The following is a 16,271-nucleotide window of genomic DNA, read 5'->3' as shown; positions in this document are numbered from 1 at the left end:
CTAATACTACTGTTTTGAGACAAAACAGACTGGCATTTGACCCACTGGGAGCTCAAGCAGACAAACACTATTCCTTGGTAATTCAAGTCCAGTTCTATAGTTGCAACTTTACCTTCTATAAGAGGGGATGTGAGGACTCTCTGAGACAACAGCTGCACGCTCTCATCTACTTGGAAAAGCAAATCTTAGTTGGGCAACTAACAGCTCCTGAAGGCTTTATGTTTCTCAATAGCTGATACCCCTTGAAAAACTCCTGAGTAGTTCCCATGCCATTTCTCCATAATACCACCTCAGAGGAGCTATTTGGCCAGGCAAAGCTTGCCTGCTAAGGAGGTACCACAAAGCTCTTTCTAGAAATCACAAAGTTTGATTATTGGGTCTCTCAGACTTATCCAAGTACCCTGGATCTGACAGTTTTTGAAATCTGTTATCAACATTGTGCTTTTATATGTATCTTAATTTGTCACCCACTGGATTCAAGTGATTGTATGAGAATGTCAGTTTTCAGTAGCAATTAATAATAACAAACAAATATGGTTTTGCTCCTCATGTTGACAAAGCTTAAAAACGTGATTTAGATGTTCCCTGGCAGTCCAGTAAATGGGGAGGGGGCGGAGGGGGAAATAAAAATCATTTGTTGTCTATTTAATATTTTATTTAGATGGCAGGGCTAGCTACTTATTTATTTATTTCTCTATCTGCAGGTTTTTGCAGTCTCATTCACAGCTGTTTAATGCTTGAGTTTGGTAGCAATGAAAATCCTATTCCCCAGGTTCCTTGTGAAGATCAACCTCTCCCTCCACTTACTTTGTTTCCTGGGCAGCAAGGTGCAAGTTCTGACTCTATTGTTATGTCACAAAAGTCAGTATACTCTGCTTGTAGATTCTCTGCAGCTCTTGTTCTATGACTGCCTTCAGTCAGTCCAATATTTTGGATGCGGAAAACATCAATGATCAGTCTGGAATGTTACAGAATTTCAGAAGAACCTGCTCCTGTTTCTGCTCTCCTGCACTCAAATATTATAGTGGTGGCTTGCACCTTCAATTTGATAATGCACAGTGCAACTTGATAACTAATAATGGGGAAAAGGAATAAAGATCAAGATCAAATTATCATGACTCCATTGTGTGTTAGCTAAGAGTAGGATATGAGGCATAGCCACAATTGTACATTGCAAAATAAAATCTCTTTTAATCGGCAAACTCTGCATTTCATCCACTCTATTCACACCACAGCCATTAAACTCTTACCTAAAATATAGAACAAAGTTTAGATTTACAATAGAAAAGAGAGGACACAAGCAAGACTCAAGAAAGCTGGACTTAGTTTATCACCACATTTAACCTTCAGAACAGTAACTGTTATTTTTAAAATATTGTTTCTTTTTAAAGATAAACTAACAAATATATGCTTCGGAGATGATAAAATTATTAATTTCTCTGTGTTTTGCTTTTCCTGTGTACGGTATTTGTAAGATTATGGATGATAACTATTAAAAACATATAAAATCAAATTAAATCTGTTATATTTAATTCTACATTAGAAATAACAGGTTTCTGCAATTGCTCTGTACAACAATATACAGTGTTTTAGGAGTATGGGAAATAACTAAGTATAAAGTTTCTTAATAATTAGTATAATTATTTATCTACAAACTTCATAAAAACATCAGCAATGGAGTATGTAGAAAAAAATGTGCTCCTCTGTGGACACAGTGACAGCAGATCTCCCAGTAATTGCCTTTATAAAACAAAATTTCCCATATTGACACATTTCTTCAAGCCAAGGTAGCAATCTGAGTTAATGGCTTTCAAAACATTTTTAAACTTAAGACAATTACGAGCTGCAGGGAAAAAAAAAAAAAAAAAAAAAAGAGAGAAAAAGAAAAAAATTTCTGAAGTTACAAATCTTTATATATTGTGAAGGTCTCCTTTGGTCTGAACTTCATTCAGCACCCATTGCTACTGCAAATACATCAGGCAATGCATGACTAGGGCCAAGGCAAGTACTAAGGATCTCACTAAAAGAATGTGTGAAATAGAGATAAAAATGCATAAGCCTGCTTTTTTTTGTTGTTGTTGTCATAATCCAAAAAGGAGGGCTAAAGAAAGGCTGCAATTCCACAGCAGGAGGTAGTAGCAGGTAGAAGTGAGAGGAGGTTTCAAGAAAATAAGGGCCCCCTGGAGATGAAAATACCCCTTTACAGCTCTATCAATCTGGCTTAATCACATGGTTTTAGTGTGTTTTCTGACATTTTAATGCTATGCTTGTTTTTCACCAATGACTAATAAGCTGAAATGCCAGCATTGGCGTTTGTACCTTTACTAACCATGTTACAATTACAGATACTGCTTCGTCGTCTAGTTAGGACTATCTCTCGCTCTGGATGACATTCCTCTGACAGCTTTCTGTACACCTCCATCAGGGCCAGGGAGCAAATGCACAAGCTTCCTCCTGTCATACTTAAAGCTCTGCCTCCCCTAGTGGCATGCAGTAGCTGACCTTGTGTGGATTCCCATCGTGCTGAAAGGAAATGGGTTCTTTTAAGTAATTTTCAGATGGTCGATCTGGCTAATCTGTTCACTTCACTTCAAGGGAAAGTGCACAGTCACGGGGTAAGTCCCACTTGAGTGTGGAACACTAGGTGAGAGTGGAACAGTTCATCATCATCATTTGAAATCACCTCCAAAATGAAACATGGAAGGGTGCTTTTGTTTTCAAAAATATTAACACTATCAGATGACAACCACACTACCTTACCCTACTTTTTTTTTTTTTTTTAAGTCATACTTTTTTTTTTAAACTCATAAGTTTAACTTAAACTGACTACGAGAGAAAAATATCATGGCAACCTATTTCTATTTGTCTTATTCTTCTGTGTTCCCTATAAAATTGTGATCTGAAGTTTCTTTTCTTTTTACCTTATTGCTAGCAGTGAATTTGGAACAAACACTGTTCTTTGTTATTTCAGACCAACAGGTAATTTGGAATTCAGTGTCAATAATAGGACTAGAGAGCTTGTAGGTTTTTCAGAAAGAGGAACGTTTCATAGCCACTTGAGAGCATACTGAGTCTCCAGTCTAATTCTATGACAGTTTAATAAAAAAATAGAGTATGAATCTACTACACCCTTATTTAAGCAAAGCCCTTCAGCACATTAAGTATTTAAAACATTGAGACCAAATGTGCTTAAGTGCTTTACTGTATTCAAGTCATAACAATTATTACAGTAATTAGTGTATGCTCAGTTATACCTTGTGAGTGCATGCATTATTGAATAAATAAACTGATTAATAAAATTTGCAGTGAGAAAAGGAAATATAATGAGTTTTAATATAGTGAAAATACATTTTACTGTAAAAAAACCCATCCCTTCGCATGTAACAAAGTTGGTATAACCATTGGTATGAGTATGTTTTTCCTATGCATATCCTTGTATATGTTTAATAATCATTGACAAAAGAATCTCACCTGTGAGAGGATTTGGAAATTTTCTGAGTGGTTTTTTTTTTTTTTCTGGCATTTTGTTGGAAGAGCATTGCCTTGAGGAAATATCTCAAACAGAAAACAGGTAGGTTTTCTAAAACTATGTCTGTCTCATTTTTTGCCTCCTGGTCTGAGCATCCAGACTTCCTGGATCTTGGATTACCCCTCTATCGTGACTGTTGTTGTGACCCCAGTTCTTTTAGACTGTTTTCCTCCAGACTGGAACCCAGGATCATTGAGATCCCAAGTCTCACGTACACATCACAGAAACAGAGCTGGAACATGTGTAAATTTCAAGTGACACTTGATTCTTCACAGCTTGATAACTATTTTTTCCATGCTGGGAGCTTCCCTCTCCATCAGCTTTCAGGATTGCCTGTTATTATTACAAATTTGTAGTGGGGAGTAAAGGAAATGCCTTTCAATTGTAAGTTTAAAATGTTCTAGTTTTAATTCCTCTTTCAAATATTTCTCCCAAGTTTCTCATATAACTGAATTAGTGTTTTAACAGTGACAGCACAGGAACATGAATCAGCTTTTATTTTTTGTCTTTATTTTTTTTTCCTGAGCATTCATTGATTAGGTAAACACTGCAAATTCTTTTACTGATTTAATAAAAGATTTTCCTTATTTAGTTGGTGATACACAAGACCGAAGCACATCTAGGTTTCTTCTCACTAGCATACTTTGTTAAAATCTCATTTACATATAGTTTGCTTAAATTATTACTTCAGTGGCAAATTAGCAGTCAACAACTTAAAATTTATTTACAAGCAGGCTATTTAACAGATGAATTTTGAAACTGCCATTTAATAGTTAGCTGATAGTATTTCCTTCCTTCCTTCCTTAGATGTAATCCCTAACAAATTAAACTGGCCAGTATATAAAATATTGTGGAAGTTCTGACTAGTGTATTATACAAAAATTTGCAAGTATATATACGTTTGAGGTGTTGCATTAAGAAATTGTAAGAGCCTCAGTAGGGTATGTGGACAATATCAATTTACCTGGTATATGTTGGTGTGCTTTATGAAATAAGATAAAACTACAGTATTGTTGGAAATATCCTGAAATCTCAGTTTTGTACAATACATCATGCTTAGAAACTAGATTTATTTGCAAATGTATTGGTCCAATTAATCTCAAGTAGGAAAAAAACACAATCAAGAAACAGCAATTCCAAAAAAAGACAGTTATGTTATCATCTTGATGATTTTCCATAGTATATTTTCACACAAATATGATTTTAGATTTAAATAAGATAACCATAACACAGAGTTACCTATAAACTAAATATACATTGCTTTCTTCTGCTGCATCAGTAATATGAACTTCTCTTGAGTATATATGGTCTTCTAGCTTTGTTCACATGTAGCTGACGTTTCAGAATATAGGGATTTTTTCTTTTCATTATTTCCTTGTCTTGGCTTGAGTTCTCTAGATCAAAAGCATCTTGTTGAAGTAACTGTAGGATGCAAGGAGACACACAATTTTATTAGTGCTTTTTTGGTAATGAAGATTATAAATTCCTAGAAATTTATACAAAACTTTATTATATCATCTGCCACCAAGAAAAATCTTTACCGTAACAGCTGCAGGGTTTTGATTTTTTTTAAAAAGGATGAAAAAAAAATAACAAACCCCAAAACTCAAGGCACAAACTAAGATCAGGCTAAAGGTGAGCTGAATTCTATGGACGTGATATTCAAAATCCACTGAAACAAATTAGATCATTGGTTTTGACTAGACAGAAAAGCTGGTATGTCTGCCTTGGACCAAAACTCTAATTGACTGAAAACTTCCTAATGATTGTCAGTCACTCTGTAATCACTCGTTTAGGCTAAACACCTCCTAAAACACCCACTGCTTCCTGGTTTCAGCTTTTGAGCAATATTTTTATCTGCAACTGCCTACAGCTGAAAAATCAAAACGTGTAACAAACAAATAAGAAATTAAATAAAGCTCAAGAAAGCCAAAATTTTGTCAATCCAGACTTCTTGTATAACTGTGTTTTGAGTTTTACTTGAAGTTTTTAAGTGTTTTGTTCAGATTCATTCTTGCTTTATCTGTTCAGATTTCATCTACTCTCTCACCACATTCTTCTATGGTCAAGTACAGTCCTAATGTCTGGTTCAAAGGCATTAAACTGAAAAAAATTTATACTCATCTCAGTATTTCCCTAAGCAATCAAACTCTCTTACTCACTTAATTACTTAATAAATGAGTGCTCATCTAACTTCTATTGAAATGAATGGAAGGACTCTCATGAGTCAACAGACTTTGGAGTCAGTCCTGGATGAATAAGATCACAAGAACTTCTTTCATTACATAAATTGTTTATTTCAAGTCTTCTTCAATCCTTCTCCCTCTGGCTCTATCCCTTCTTCTTTTATTGTGTCTCATAAACCTCTGCACTGCATAAGTGTGTTCCTAACCTGAGAGAGAAAAAATTGTTTTTCAATTTCACATGCAGTACTGTTAGGAGAGATGTTTCCCAACCACCACAAGAAGTGATGCAACTGCAAAGGAACTCTGGTTATATGGGTTGTTGCATATGGTCAGTTCTATGGTAGCTCCTTTTCAGCAATGAGTGTGCTAATGAAAAGAGTCCTCAGAAAACTCTGGTTCGCAAAGATGTTGCAGTCTTTTGTATGGACCATCCCAGCTAATATGAAGGATTGAGAATAAGCCTGAAAATGCAGAGCTGTGATTCAGCAAACAAAGAGGATCAAGATTCAACCAGATTGAATCCATACTGAATCCATCCATCAGACCATGAACCTGTGATAGCTGAAAAAAATGGGTTTACTGGAAAGCGTAGTAGCACTGAGATATCTTTTTTCACTATGCAAGGCAGCTTTTAGTGTAATTTATAACAACCCAAGTGGATTGTGCTTATTGTGCCTCTGTGTGATCATTGCACTAAGATGCAACAAATATCACAAATGGACTACAAACAATCACTACTTAAGAGCAGCAATCCTCATACAAACACAATTTGAACTTCCAGGGCCCCCTTTAGGTGTGGGGAAATGAGAAGCAAGAGTTCTCTTGTAACCAGTTTCCTAGCAATGATAAGCCTAGAGTACCTGGTAAAATGACATGTATACATGGGCATGTGTCCATACATTTTTAATCCAGTTTGCCTTAGGGCCTTAAAAGGGCTTTCAGAAACTGCCTACATTTATTTATGCCTCACTAATCTGCAGTAATTTCACGTCTGTTAAGCAGATATTGTGTTCTGGCATACAGCTCACTTTCATGTGTTTGTTTGGTTCCTCGGAATGGCAAAAAGAGTGGAGAAAGCATGTAGAATAGTCCTCATTTATCCATGGATCATTATAAAAACAGACACTCAGCTCATCAGAAAAGACATTAATTCACAACTCCTTCAATAAAAGGCATATTAGAGGTATTATATAAAAAAGGGAAGAAAAGCTCAGACAATATGATGGCAATCACATGGATATGGATTTTAAAACATCACTACAAACAGAGCCCGAGAGTTTAATAGCAGTTGAAACATGCATTTGTGACAGTTTGGTTTACCTCCCAATGCTGAAAGGCTCTGCTGTGGCAAACTTTTTGGAGTTGATATACTGTCAGCATTGCTTCCAAGCTGAAGCCATCCAGAGCAGCAGGAAACTGTCTTCCTGAAACAAGATCCTCTTCATCTGCCTCTACTATTTCCCCCACTTGGTTGTTTATATTGTTGACAAGATTGCAGACATTTATCAGGGTTATTTTCCAGTAAGGAAGTTTTGCCCTGTTAATCTGAAAATACAAATACCCACTATTTAATGTGTTGCAAGTTTTGTTTTGTTTTTTAATAATAATGTGTGACATTCAAACATTTTGTTAGGAACAAGCTTGTGTGTTTGAAGTACTTTTCATCTGCTCAACTTTTAGGCAGTAATTAGAGAGCACTGAAATTGGGGCAACTCATTTATTAAACACACCAAGTCTCCTTCCCCACAGCCTTACCCCCCAGGTAGATATACACAATGAAAAACTAAACTGCTACCAAACCAGAATGGTAGCATTTCATAGTCTTTCTGCACAGGTGCAAACAAAAACACAGATGGAAATTAATATAATATAAATTCAAAGGTGTAAATCAGGACAATGAGTCAAACTCACTGGATAAATTCCCAGTACTCAAATCCAAGGCGGATGCCTGTGGTTAACTAGACGCTCCTCCTCAGTTCAGAACAAATACCAATCATTTCAAAATTCCCTGAGAAAAGGAATGGAGTCCTTGCTTCAGGGCAAGCTGTCTGATGAGGTTGGGTTTGAAGTTATGGAAGCTGTAAACCCCAGGATTTTTGTATGCTGGAGAGTCATGAGCCTGGGATATGTGAATTGAAGGTCTACAGGCTTAGATGAAGATGGAGGAAAGATGAAACAGAGCTGTGTGAACAATATATTCCTGATTTGATAACTGGACTGAAAAACTCAGAGCAACTGTACTTAGGTGGTCCATTACGGCCCTGTTCAGAGAGACTGAAATAGAGAAATTTCACCATGATTTGTCTCACATTTTGGTTGCTTCAGTATCTTGCATTATTACAGAGATACTTAACTTTTTAATTCTTTTAAAAAATGTTGAGAAAAATAATTTTTAGTTTTCTACTGGTACTGTTCTTTCCAAGCAGATGTGGCAGTAGTCTTCTTTAGTATTGATCAAGAGAAAAAAGCAAGTGAAAAACCTAATTCCTACATCATTCATTGCTTTTCATGTTTTTGCCGCTTTCTTGGTTCTCCCCTTATTAATGATTTCTTTCAAATTGTATTCCTTTTAGTGGTGAGTATAGAAATTATTTTCCTTAAACTAGAACTGTTGACATAGCAATCTCCATTCAAAAAAAATAGCAAATTTCTATTCATTACTGCTGTGCACATTAGGATTACACTTTACCTGTGAACTGAAATGTAGCTGCTTCTTTTCCTGGATGTACAAAGTTAAATATAGGTATCACATTAACACAGACATTGCCTTTCACATACTGACAGCATTAATTAAGTGTGCAGATGCAGTGCTTACTTAGCTGAACATTAGGTAATCACATAATCTGTTGTTTCTTTAAAGCATCATCCTAAGAAAGGGGTATTTTATGCAAGAGTCATGCATATTCATGACACTCATTTTTTGAGGGAAAAGAAAAAATGGAGAGGAGTGAGGAAGAAACAAGAAAAGCTAGCATCGCTATTAGCACTAGTTACAAAAAACTCCCTTTTGACCGTAAACACTGCTCCAGTATAAATCTGATATATGCATGCCTTTCAAAATGAGAAGAATTTAGCCCTTTAATAAAACCACTATATGTTCTCAGATTCCTCACAGGGAAAGAAAAAAAAAGAAAAAGGTTTTTTTGGAGTCTAAGAAGAAAACAAATCTCAAATCTTATTCAGAAGCTTGAAATTGGTTCTGCACTGTTTACTTAGGGCTCATCTGTTGTCCCATCTAGGTGCACTAATTAGTCCGTCAAAATATTTGAAAATATGTGACAGGTTGAAAAGAAAAATTAACCTCTTTGCAGAATGTCTAATTTAATTAACATAAGTTAAATTAGCAAAAAGAGCAAGTGTCCACTGCAATTTCAAAATCTTATCTGGTCTGTTTTAAAATATTTGTGAAGTATGAAAATACGGAAGCTTTCCATGGCAAATGAGGAGACTTTTCCAGTGCACTTTTCTCTCCTGGGTATATGAAAGAAATATGAGCTAGCACTGCAGTAGCTAAATTTCAATGAAGAATAGAATCTTGGGGCAGTGTTATGTAAGCAAGTGAGAGCTCTGAGTTTAGGAAAAAAAAAAAAAATATATATATATATATGTATATTCCAGTGGATGGGAAGAGGAGAGGAGAGGAGAGGAGAGGAGAGGAGAGGAGAGGAGAGGAGAGGAGAGAAGAGAAGAGAAGAGAAGAGAAGAGAAGAGAAGAGAAGAGAAGAGAAGAGAAGAGAAGAGAAGAGAAGAGAAGAGAAGAGAAGAGAAGAGAAGAGAAGAGAAGAGAAGAGAAGAGAAGAGAAGAGAAGAGAAGAGAAGAGAAGAGAAGAGAAGAGAAGAGAAGAGAAGAGAAGAGAAGAGAAGAGAAGAGAAGAGAAGAGAAGAGAAGAGAAGAGAAGAGAAGAGAAGAGAAGAGAAGAGAAGAGAAGAGAAGAGAAGAGAAGAGAAGAGAAGAGAAGAGAAGAGAAGAGAAGAGAAGAGAAGAGAAGAGAAGAGAAGAGAAGAGAAGAGAAGAGAAGAGAAGAGAAGAGAAGAGAAGAGAAGAGAAGAGAAGAGAAGAGAAGAGAAGAGAAGAGAAGAGAAGAGAAGAGAAGAGAAGAGAAGAGAAGAGAAGAGAAGAGAAGAGAAGAGAAGAGAAGAGAAGAGAAGAGAAGAGAAGAGAAGAGAAGAGAAGAGAAGAGAAGAGAAGAGAAGAGAAGAGAAGAGAAGAGAAGAGAAGAGAAGAGAAGAGAAGAGAAGAGAAGAGAAGAGAAGAGAAGAGAAGAGAAGAGAAGAGAAGAGAAGAGAAGAGAAGAGAAGAGAAGAGAAGAGAAGAGAAGAGAAGAGAAGAGAAGAGAAGAGAAGAGAAGAGAAGAGAAGAGAAGAGAAGAGAAGAGAAGAGAAGAGAAGAGAAGAGAAGAGAAGAGAAGAGAAGAGAAGAGAAGAGAAGAGAAGAGAAGAGAAGAGAAGAGAAGAGAAGAGAAGAGAAGAGAAGAGAAGAGAAGAGAAGAGAAGAGAAGAGAAGAGGAGAGAAGAGAAGAGAAGAGAAGAGAAGAGAAGAGAAGAGAAGAGAAGAGAAGAGAAGAGAAGAGAAGAGAAGAGAAGAGAAGAGGACAGGGAAATTTGTTATGTCTTATTGTGTAATGTATAGAATCTTTTTTATATAAAGTTACTACTTTATGTTAACTTGATTCATGTCTATGTTTAAAGGAACCTTCCTCTGTATATTAGTAGAATACTTAAAAAGCAGACTTCATTAGGTGAAATTGATCTTAGCTGCTACTTATGAGGTTGGGGAAAAAATTTTGTAGTGCTGTCTGCAAGCATACTTCATTTGTTAAGGGAGTTTAATTCCTATTAATACAACGCATAGATCACCTCAAAGTATTTTTACTTGGGTACACCTGCTTTTGATTTACACTGCTGGCAGTTCACAGAACAAGACTATAAAGCACTAAGATCTACAGCCAAGAGTGAAGTATCTTTTGTAACTGAACATGGAGCCCTCCATGGGATGTCCAGTCACATGACAGTCATGTCACTTTCTAATCTACTGCACTATCACAGCAAACATTACAATCAGAGAGCTTTGTTTCATAGGGTATGGGAAATCTCTGAGGCAGTTATCCTAAAGGGATATGTGAAAATACACTTTAAGATGACCATAACCCAAATGTTTGGGTAAATTTTCAATGTGTGAGGTATTTTCCACAGAAGTCTAAGCAATACCAACTACAGTTGCTCAAGACATGTTTTGGAAAACACCTATACGAGACATCAAGGAACCCATATCTGCCAAGATGGAAGTAATTTTTTTAAGATTAACTTGAAAAATATCTGGGAGTGACCTGAAGGAACAAAAGAGACTGCAGTATGAATCAGAATGTAAAAGTTACAAATGCTGAAGTGAATATGATGTACGCATTTCCCCTGTTGAACATGCTTCTGAAATAAGACTCATATATAGGGTTTCCTACACCTTATGTATCTTGAAAGAGAATTTTTAATCATCTAGGAAACTGAAATGGGCTTGAGAACGTTTCCTTCTTTGACAACAGGCTTGTCCTATGAAAGATTAAAGAGAATCCCAAGTTATAACTTACATGATATCTTTTTCTTTCAATTTCTGGTGGAATGATACCTCTGATTTTTTTTTAGATACTTCTTATATAATAATACATACATCTCAAATTATATTTATTTTTAATTTTTTTAAGAAAAAGAAAGCTCAGTTCTCTGGGTTTTTTTTATATTCTTGTCTTTATCTAATGAAAGCATATGAAAAAAATCATAACCAAATAAAACCCAAGGTAATGTAGGATCTCTATGGTTCCTTTCTGCAATAGCAGTTGAATTTTGTTTAGAATGTAACCACAGAAATAACAGAAACACTCTCTGTCTTTAAGCAGATATGGTATTGAGTTCTGTTACAGTGGAAGTTCTTCTATGGTGTGCACTAATGTCTGTAAATGCAATGAAGCTTTATGTCATGACTAAGTCAGGAAGTCAGTAACTCCTAGGCATCTGTAACCTCATCTGCCTCTGACGAGACTAAACTGTCTGGGCGCATACAGTCAGCAGTAGGCATCCTAGAACAATAAGAAGTTCAGAGGGACCAAGACTTCAGAAAATTAATGAGTGAGGATCCCAAAGGTGGGGCATATTCTAGTGATGATATATTCTTTGAGGAAACACTTTTTTTTTCCTTTTTCAATTTTTGACTAAGATTGTCTCAACTTTGTTTGAGTACAGGACATTCTTCATACAAGTGGTAGTTTCAATCAAGCATTTAGGAAGCTGGGAATAGACCTATCTATTCAATACAAAAGAGAGACAGCAGATCTGTCTGCATATTTGTGACACTTCGGGTTGCATTTTCTTAGCAGATCTTCCAAATGGCTCTTTGGATTTTATCTTGGAGGAAAGACAGATAGGCATTTTAGGGACTTGTTTGACCCCTGTATCTTCTTTGAGATGTAACAGCAGGGAAGAGTGACAAATTGTATTAAATGTTGAAGACAGGTCATAATAAGCATGGAAATACTTGTTTAAAGATGGAGAGTGATTCAGTATATAGATGACTTTAAAGAGCAGTTTGAAAAAGGCCAGTAGACAGCAGATAGCAGTCTGTGAAGTCAAAAGCATATGGTAACTCTTTCCATAATATTGGATAGACTATTGAATATTGCAAAAGCTGTGTGCTTAAACCCCAGCTCTAGTCTTGATACTACACTTCACAAGTGCCTACTTAGGAAGATTTTTTTCTGTCAAATACTAGAACGACAAGTAATAATCCACTTTGCTGCATTTTTAGATCTGAGCTTTCATAAATGTTTTTTTTTTCCCCATCTTAATGCTATTTAAATTGTCTGGATATCCCTTGTTGCTTATCACCAAGTCAGTGTCAAAGAAAATTAATGCAATCTAACAGTAATTGCCCTCCACTGGAACCAGATTTTGGGCACAATACAAGCCAGTTATTACACATACCATGCTCAAATTTGTCTCTCACACCAGAACCATATTTTTGTTCTAATGAGGGTTAAAAGCTACCAGAGGACAACAGAAAAAAATAAAAATAATTTGTTATTTCAGTAGCGAGTAGAATAGTGGTATGCCTCTTGTAGAAGCACTTATGCACACTTTTCAGTGATTCCACAATGCCTTACTTTGATGTTAAGAGACAAATATATATTGAACTAATGATTTTTAGTTGGTAATTGAAGGCAGTATAATGTAGAATGCAAGCAATGTTTCCACCATGCGTCTATTGCTTCTGCCAACTTCAGGTGTCACTTGACTGATGGTATACACCATAAGGAAACTGAATAGCAAGTTACATGATGTAAGACAACATATAAGAGTATTATGGCAAACATTGTTACATTACCAAGTGATACACTATATTTGTGCATTTTTAGTTACCTGAGACTGTGTTCTGTGCTAAGAGGGAGGAAAAGATGGAAGTGGAAGATAGATTCACAGTTCCACTAAAGTCAGTAGTAGAAATACCAATAGCTGCAGGGTTTCCTCCCAGGCCATACTATGCTTTGCCACACATAAAAAGAACTATTTTTGTCAGCCTCCTACATTTAAATTTGTCTCAGGAAAATAATATCTATTAAATCTTTCTGTACCTTAGAGAAGCAAGTGGCAAACAGGTTTACTGGACATTTAAAGTTAATTATCATGCCAGTAAAGAACATGAGAAGCTAAGAACTGCCAGACCAGATCAAAATTTTCTGGCCTCATTTCTTATTCTAGTCTAATCAAAGGATCCTGTGAAAAAGCTCACATAGAAGCAAATACAGTAAATACACGAGTCTTACAGGCAGGTTTTGTCCTTAACCTCCAACCAGTCATGGGCTTATTAAATTATTTTTTGGGGAAATTTTTCATTTCTCATTTTATTTTCCATTGAATTTAAGCACCACTTGAACTTCATTAGAACAAAGAATTAAAACACTCAACCTTAAGCCCGTGGCACTTGTTTCAGGGTTTGCTCTTCAATATGTTGCTGAAGAAATATTAGGCATATATATTTCTTAGATCATTCATGGAAAATAACAGTGTTGAGAAACTGTTTGTCTATCAGCCTGTTAAATACATATATTCAGCACTTGCTGCTTCACCTTGTCAACATGAGATTGGAACTGAATTTTTGTCTCCTTGTATTAAGTAACATGTACATCGCTTACAGTCTGGCAACTTGTCAAGGAAATGTAATTTACAAGATCAATATTTTCATAGTCATGTCCCCATGTTCCTGTAGTAACACTACAATTAAATTCCTAAACCAAAATCAGTATATGTATTAATAGTTTTTCCTTTATGACTGTATTAATTTTATACACATATAGGAAAAGTTCTGCATAAAAATAGCACTTATGGATTTGACTCAAGGTTAATTTAGCTTTCATCAGGCATAATCCTATTGGAAACACATTTCCTCCTATAAATTTACATCTCTGCACATAACACAGTTTTGACAGTTTAATGAAAGTACCAGTGGTATGAGTGAGGAGCACTTTTAGTGTGTCACATCAACACCTTTAAATTTCCTTTGAACTGGGAAAATCTTGCACCAAAGTAATGTCTAGCACTGAACTTTGCAGTCTAGGCCATAGGTTATTACTTTGTGCAAAGACTTCTGAGTTTGTAATGAGAATTCTTTTGCTCCCTACCCGTCAGCTAAAAGAGGAAAAATAATTACCTTTGATGTGTACATATTGGTCAATAAATCTGCTTCCAACGTTTTAATTTCCTCCTCTGAATCTGGGAATAAACCAGAAACATATGTTTATTATTTCATCATAAATCATGGACATTTCAATTCAGCCTACAGAATTTAGATATATCAATTAATTTTGAAAAACAAACAAACAAAACCCAACCAATCAACTTAGATAAAAACACAGCAAAAAGTGATCTACAGGGACTGTGAGTAGTCTCCAGGTAAAAGTAACATTATGTTAAAATGGATACTCACTACCTTCTTAAAGCATGATCAAGTTTATTGAAGTGAATTAAACAATTCATTAATCTCAGTTCACTGGTAGACAGGCCCACTAATCTGCAGCCCTTTCAGTAAACAGAATTGCTGCAATATTTTCCATTCTAATTCAGTATGATTTTCATAATCATTATTTGTCATCTTTGCTTAGTTTGGAAGATGATTTTGGATATTTATTTTCAAAGAATATGTATTTAAGTAGTAGCTAAGTATTTAGGTGAATGGCAGTTATGATTACTTGATGAGATTTAGTCTTAATGGTTCTTGGTTAAATTAAGACTATTTTTACTGATATGAGGGAATTGAACTTGACCAGTTTGTGACACAAGCTCTTGACTATGCATATACCAAAAGAAAGTATTCTGACTGAAAGTCTTAAGATTTTCTTTACTGATTTAATCGACCTTTGATAGCTCAGCAGACTTGCAAGACCAGTGATTTGGTGAATAGGGTATAGATTGCTGTAGAAAGAGAAAACAGACACAAACTTTTTTACTTTGTGCTGTACAGCTATACAGCTCACAAGGCAGAGCTGGTGCCTTGCAAATATATCAGCAATCATGGTTCCAACATGAGATTTATACAGAAAAGAGTCAAGTCTTTAGATGAAACAGAGCTCCACATGGCTTTTAGCTTTCCTCGAATACCAGCAGTCCAAAGCCAAACAATATGATCACTTATATCTAAAACCAAACTAAACCAAAATGTATTCCCTATTCATGTAAGTCATATGTCACTTTCATTAAGATGTTCAATGCTGGTGGCATGTAGCCCCCTACCACAGAATCTGTGGATAGATTCTGCCTATGCCTTCATTTCAGGGATCATCACCATGTTGTGTCACTACCTTTCGCAGAATATGAGACTTTAAGGGACCTTTTATACAAATATGAATCTGTCATAGACTGCTGCTAGCACAAGAAGCCAACCATTATAATGCTCTTAAAAATTGATCATGTTCTATCTTAACAAGATCTCATCACCACCACTACTGTGTTTCTTCTTTAGGGAATTCTTCCAAACTATCACTGGTTATTCACCTTCTTCTAATTTCAAGCCTAATTTATTTCTAATTACAAATTTATTAATGGTTTGTATATAACTTCCTTCACTATAAATTACACCTTTCAATTTTTAATGTTTACCCAACCTGCATTTTTTGAGAACAATTAGCCCTTCCCATCTTAGATCCTTAGGGCCTGCTTACACAGTGATTAGCAAACAAATGCATGATCACTTTACCCTTTGGACATAAACCATTCCCCTGGAAATCCAAGAAATACTTCACTGAAAAGTTGTGGTCAGAGCTACTAGACTCTCATCTATTCTCCTCTCTTATAATAGCCTTGTATTCCCCAACTCATCAAAGTGGCCACTCTCTGTGCCTGATGTGATCGCAAGACAGCACAGCACTGGACAGTTTGGATCAGCAGCCTCAGTACTTAATTACCTCAATGCTTACCATTAGCTACATTAGCAGGAAGTAGCTCTCACACTTGTTTTGATTTTGTTTGTCTTTCATGGCTGAAAAATTTTAGTATCTCACAAAAAAATGAGGTCTGAT

At 35.7% G+C, this 16,271-nt stretch overlaps 1 protein-coding gene across 1 annotated transcript; it reads right to left on the bottom strand.

Moving 5' to 3' along the window:
- Nucleotides 1-4,579: 4,579 nt before the first annotated feature.
- On the bottom strand, nt 4,580-14,476 carry NTS (neurotensin; the record flags this gene model as incomplete). Its single annotated transcript, XM_010170850.1, has 3 exons — nt 4,580-4,951; nt 7,036-7,260; nt 14,408-14,476. Coding segments are annotated over 3 exons (441 nt in total), but the record flags the coding sequence as incomplete, so codon positions are not given.
- Between the last annotated feature and the right edge of the window lie 1,795 nt (nt 14,477-16,271).

The sequence above is a fragment of the Antrostomus carolinensis genome, unplaced genomic scaffold (assembly GCF_000700745.2).
Source record: "Antrostomus carolinensis isolate BGI_N321 unplaced genomic scaffold, ASM70074v2 scaffold3206, whole genome shotgun sequence".
In the NCBI taxonomy this organism is placed as follows: Eukaryota; Metazoa; Chordata; class Aves; order Caprimulgiformes; family Caprimulgidae; genus Antrostomus; species Antrostomus carolinensis.
This window is presented reverse-complemented; position numbering and strand designations above follow the sequence as displayed.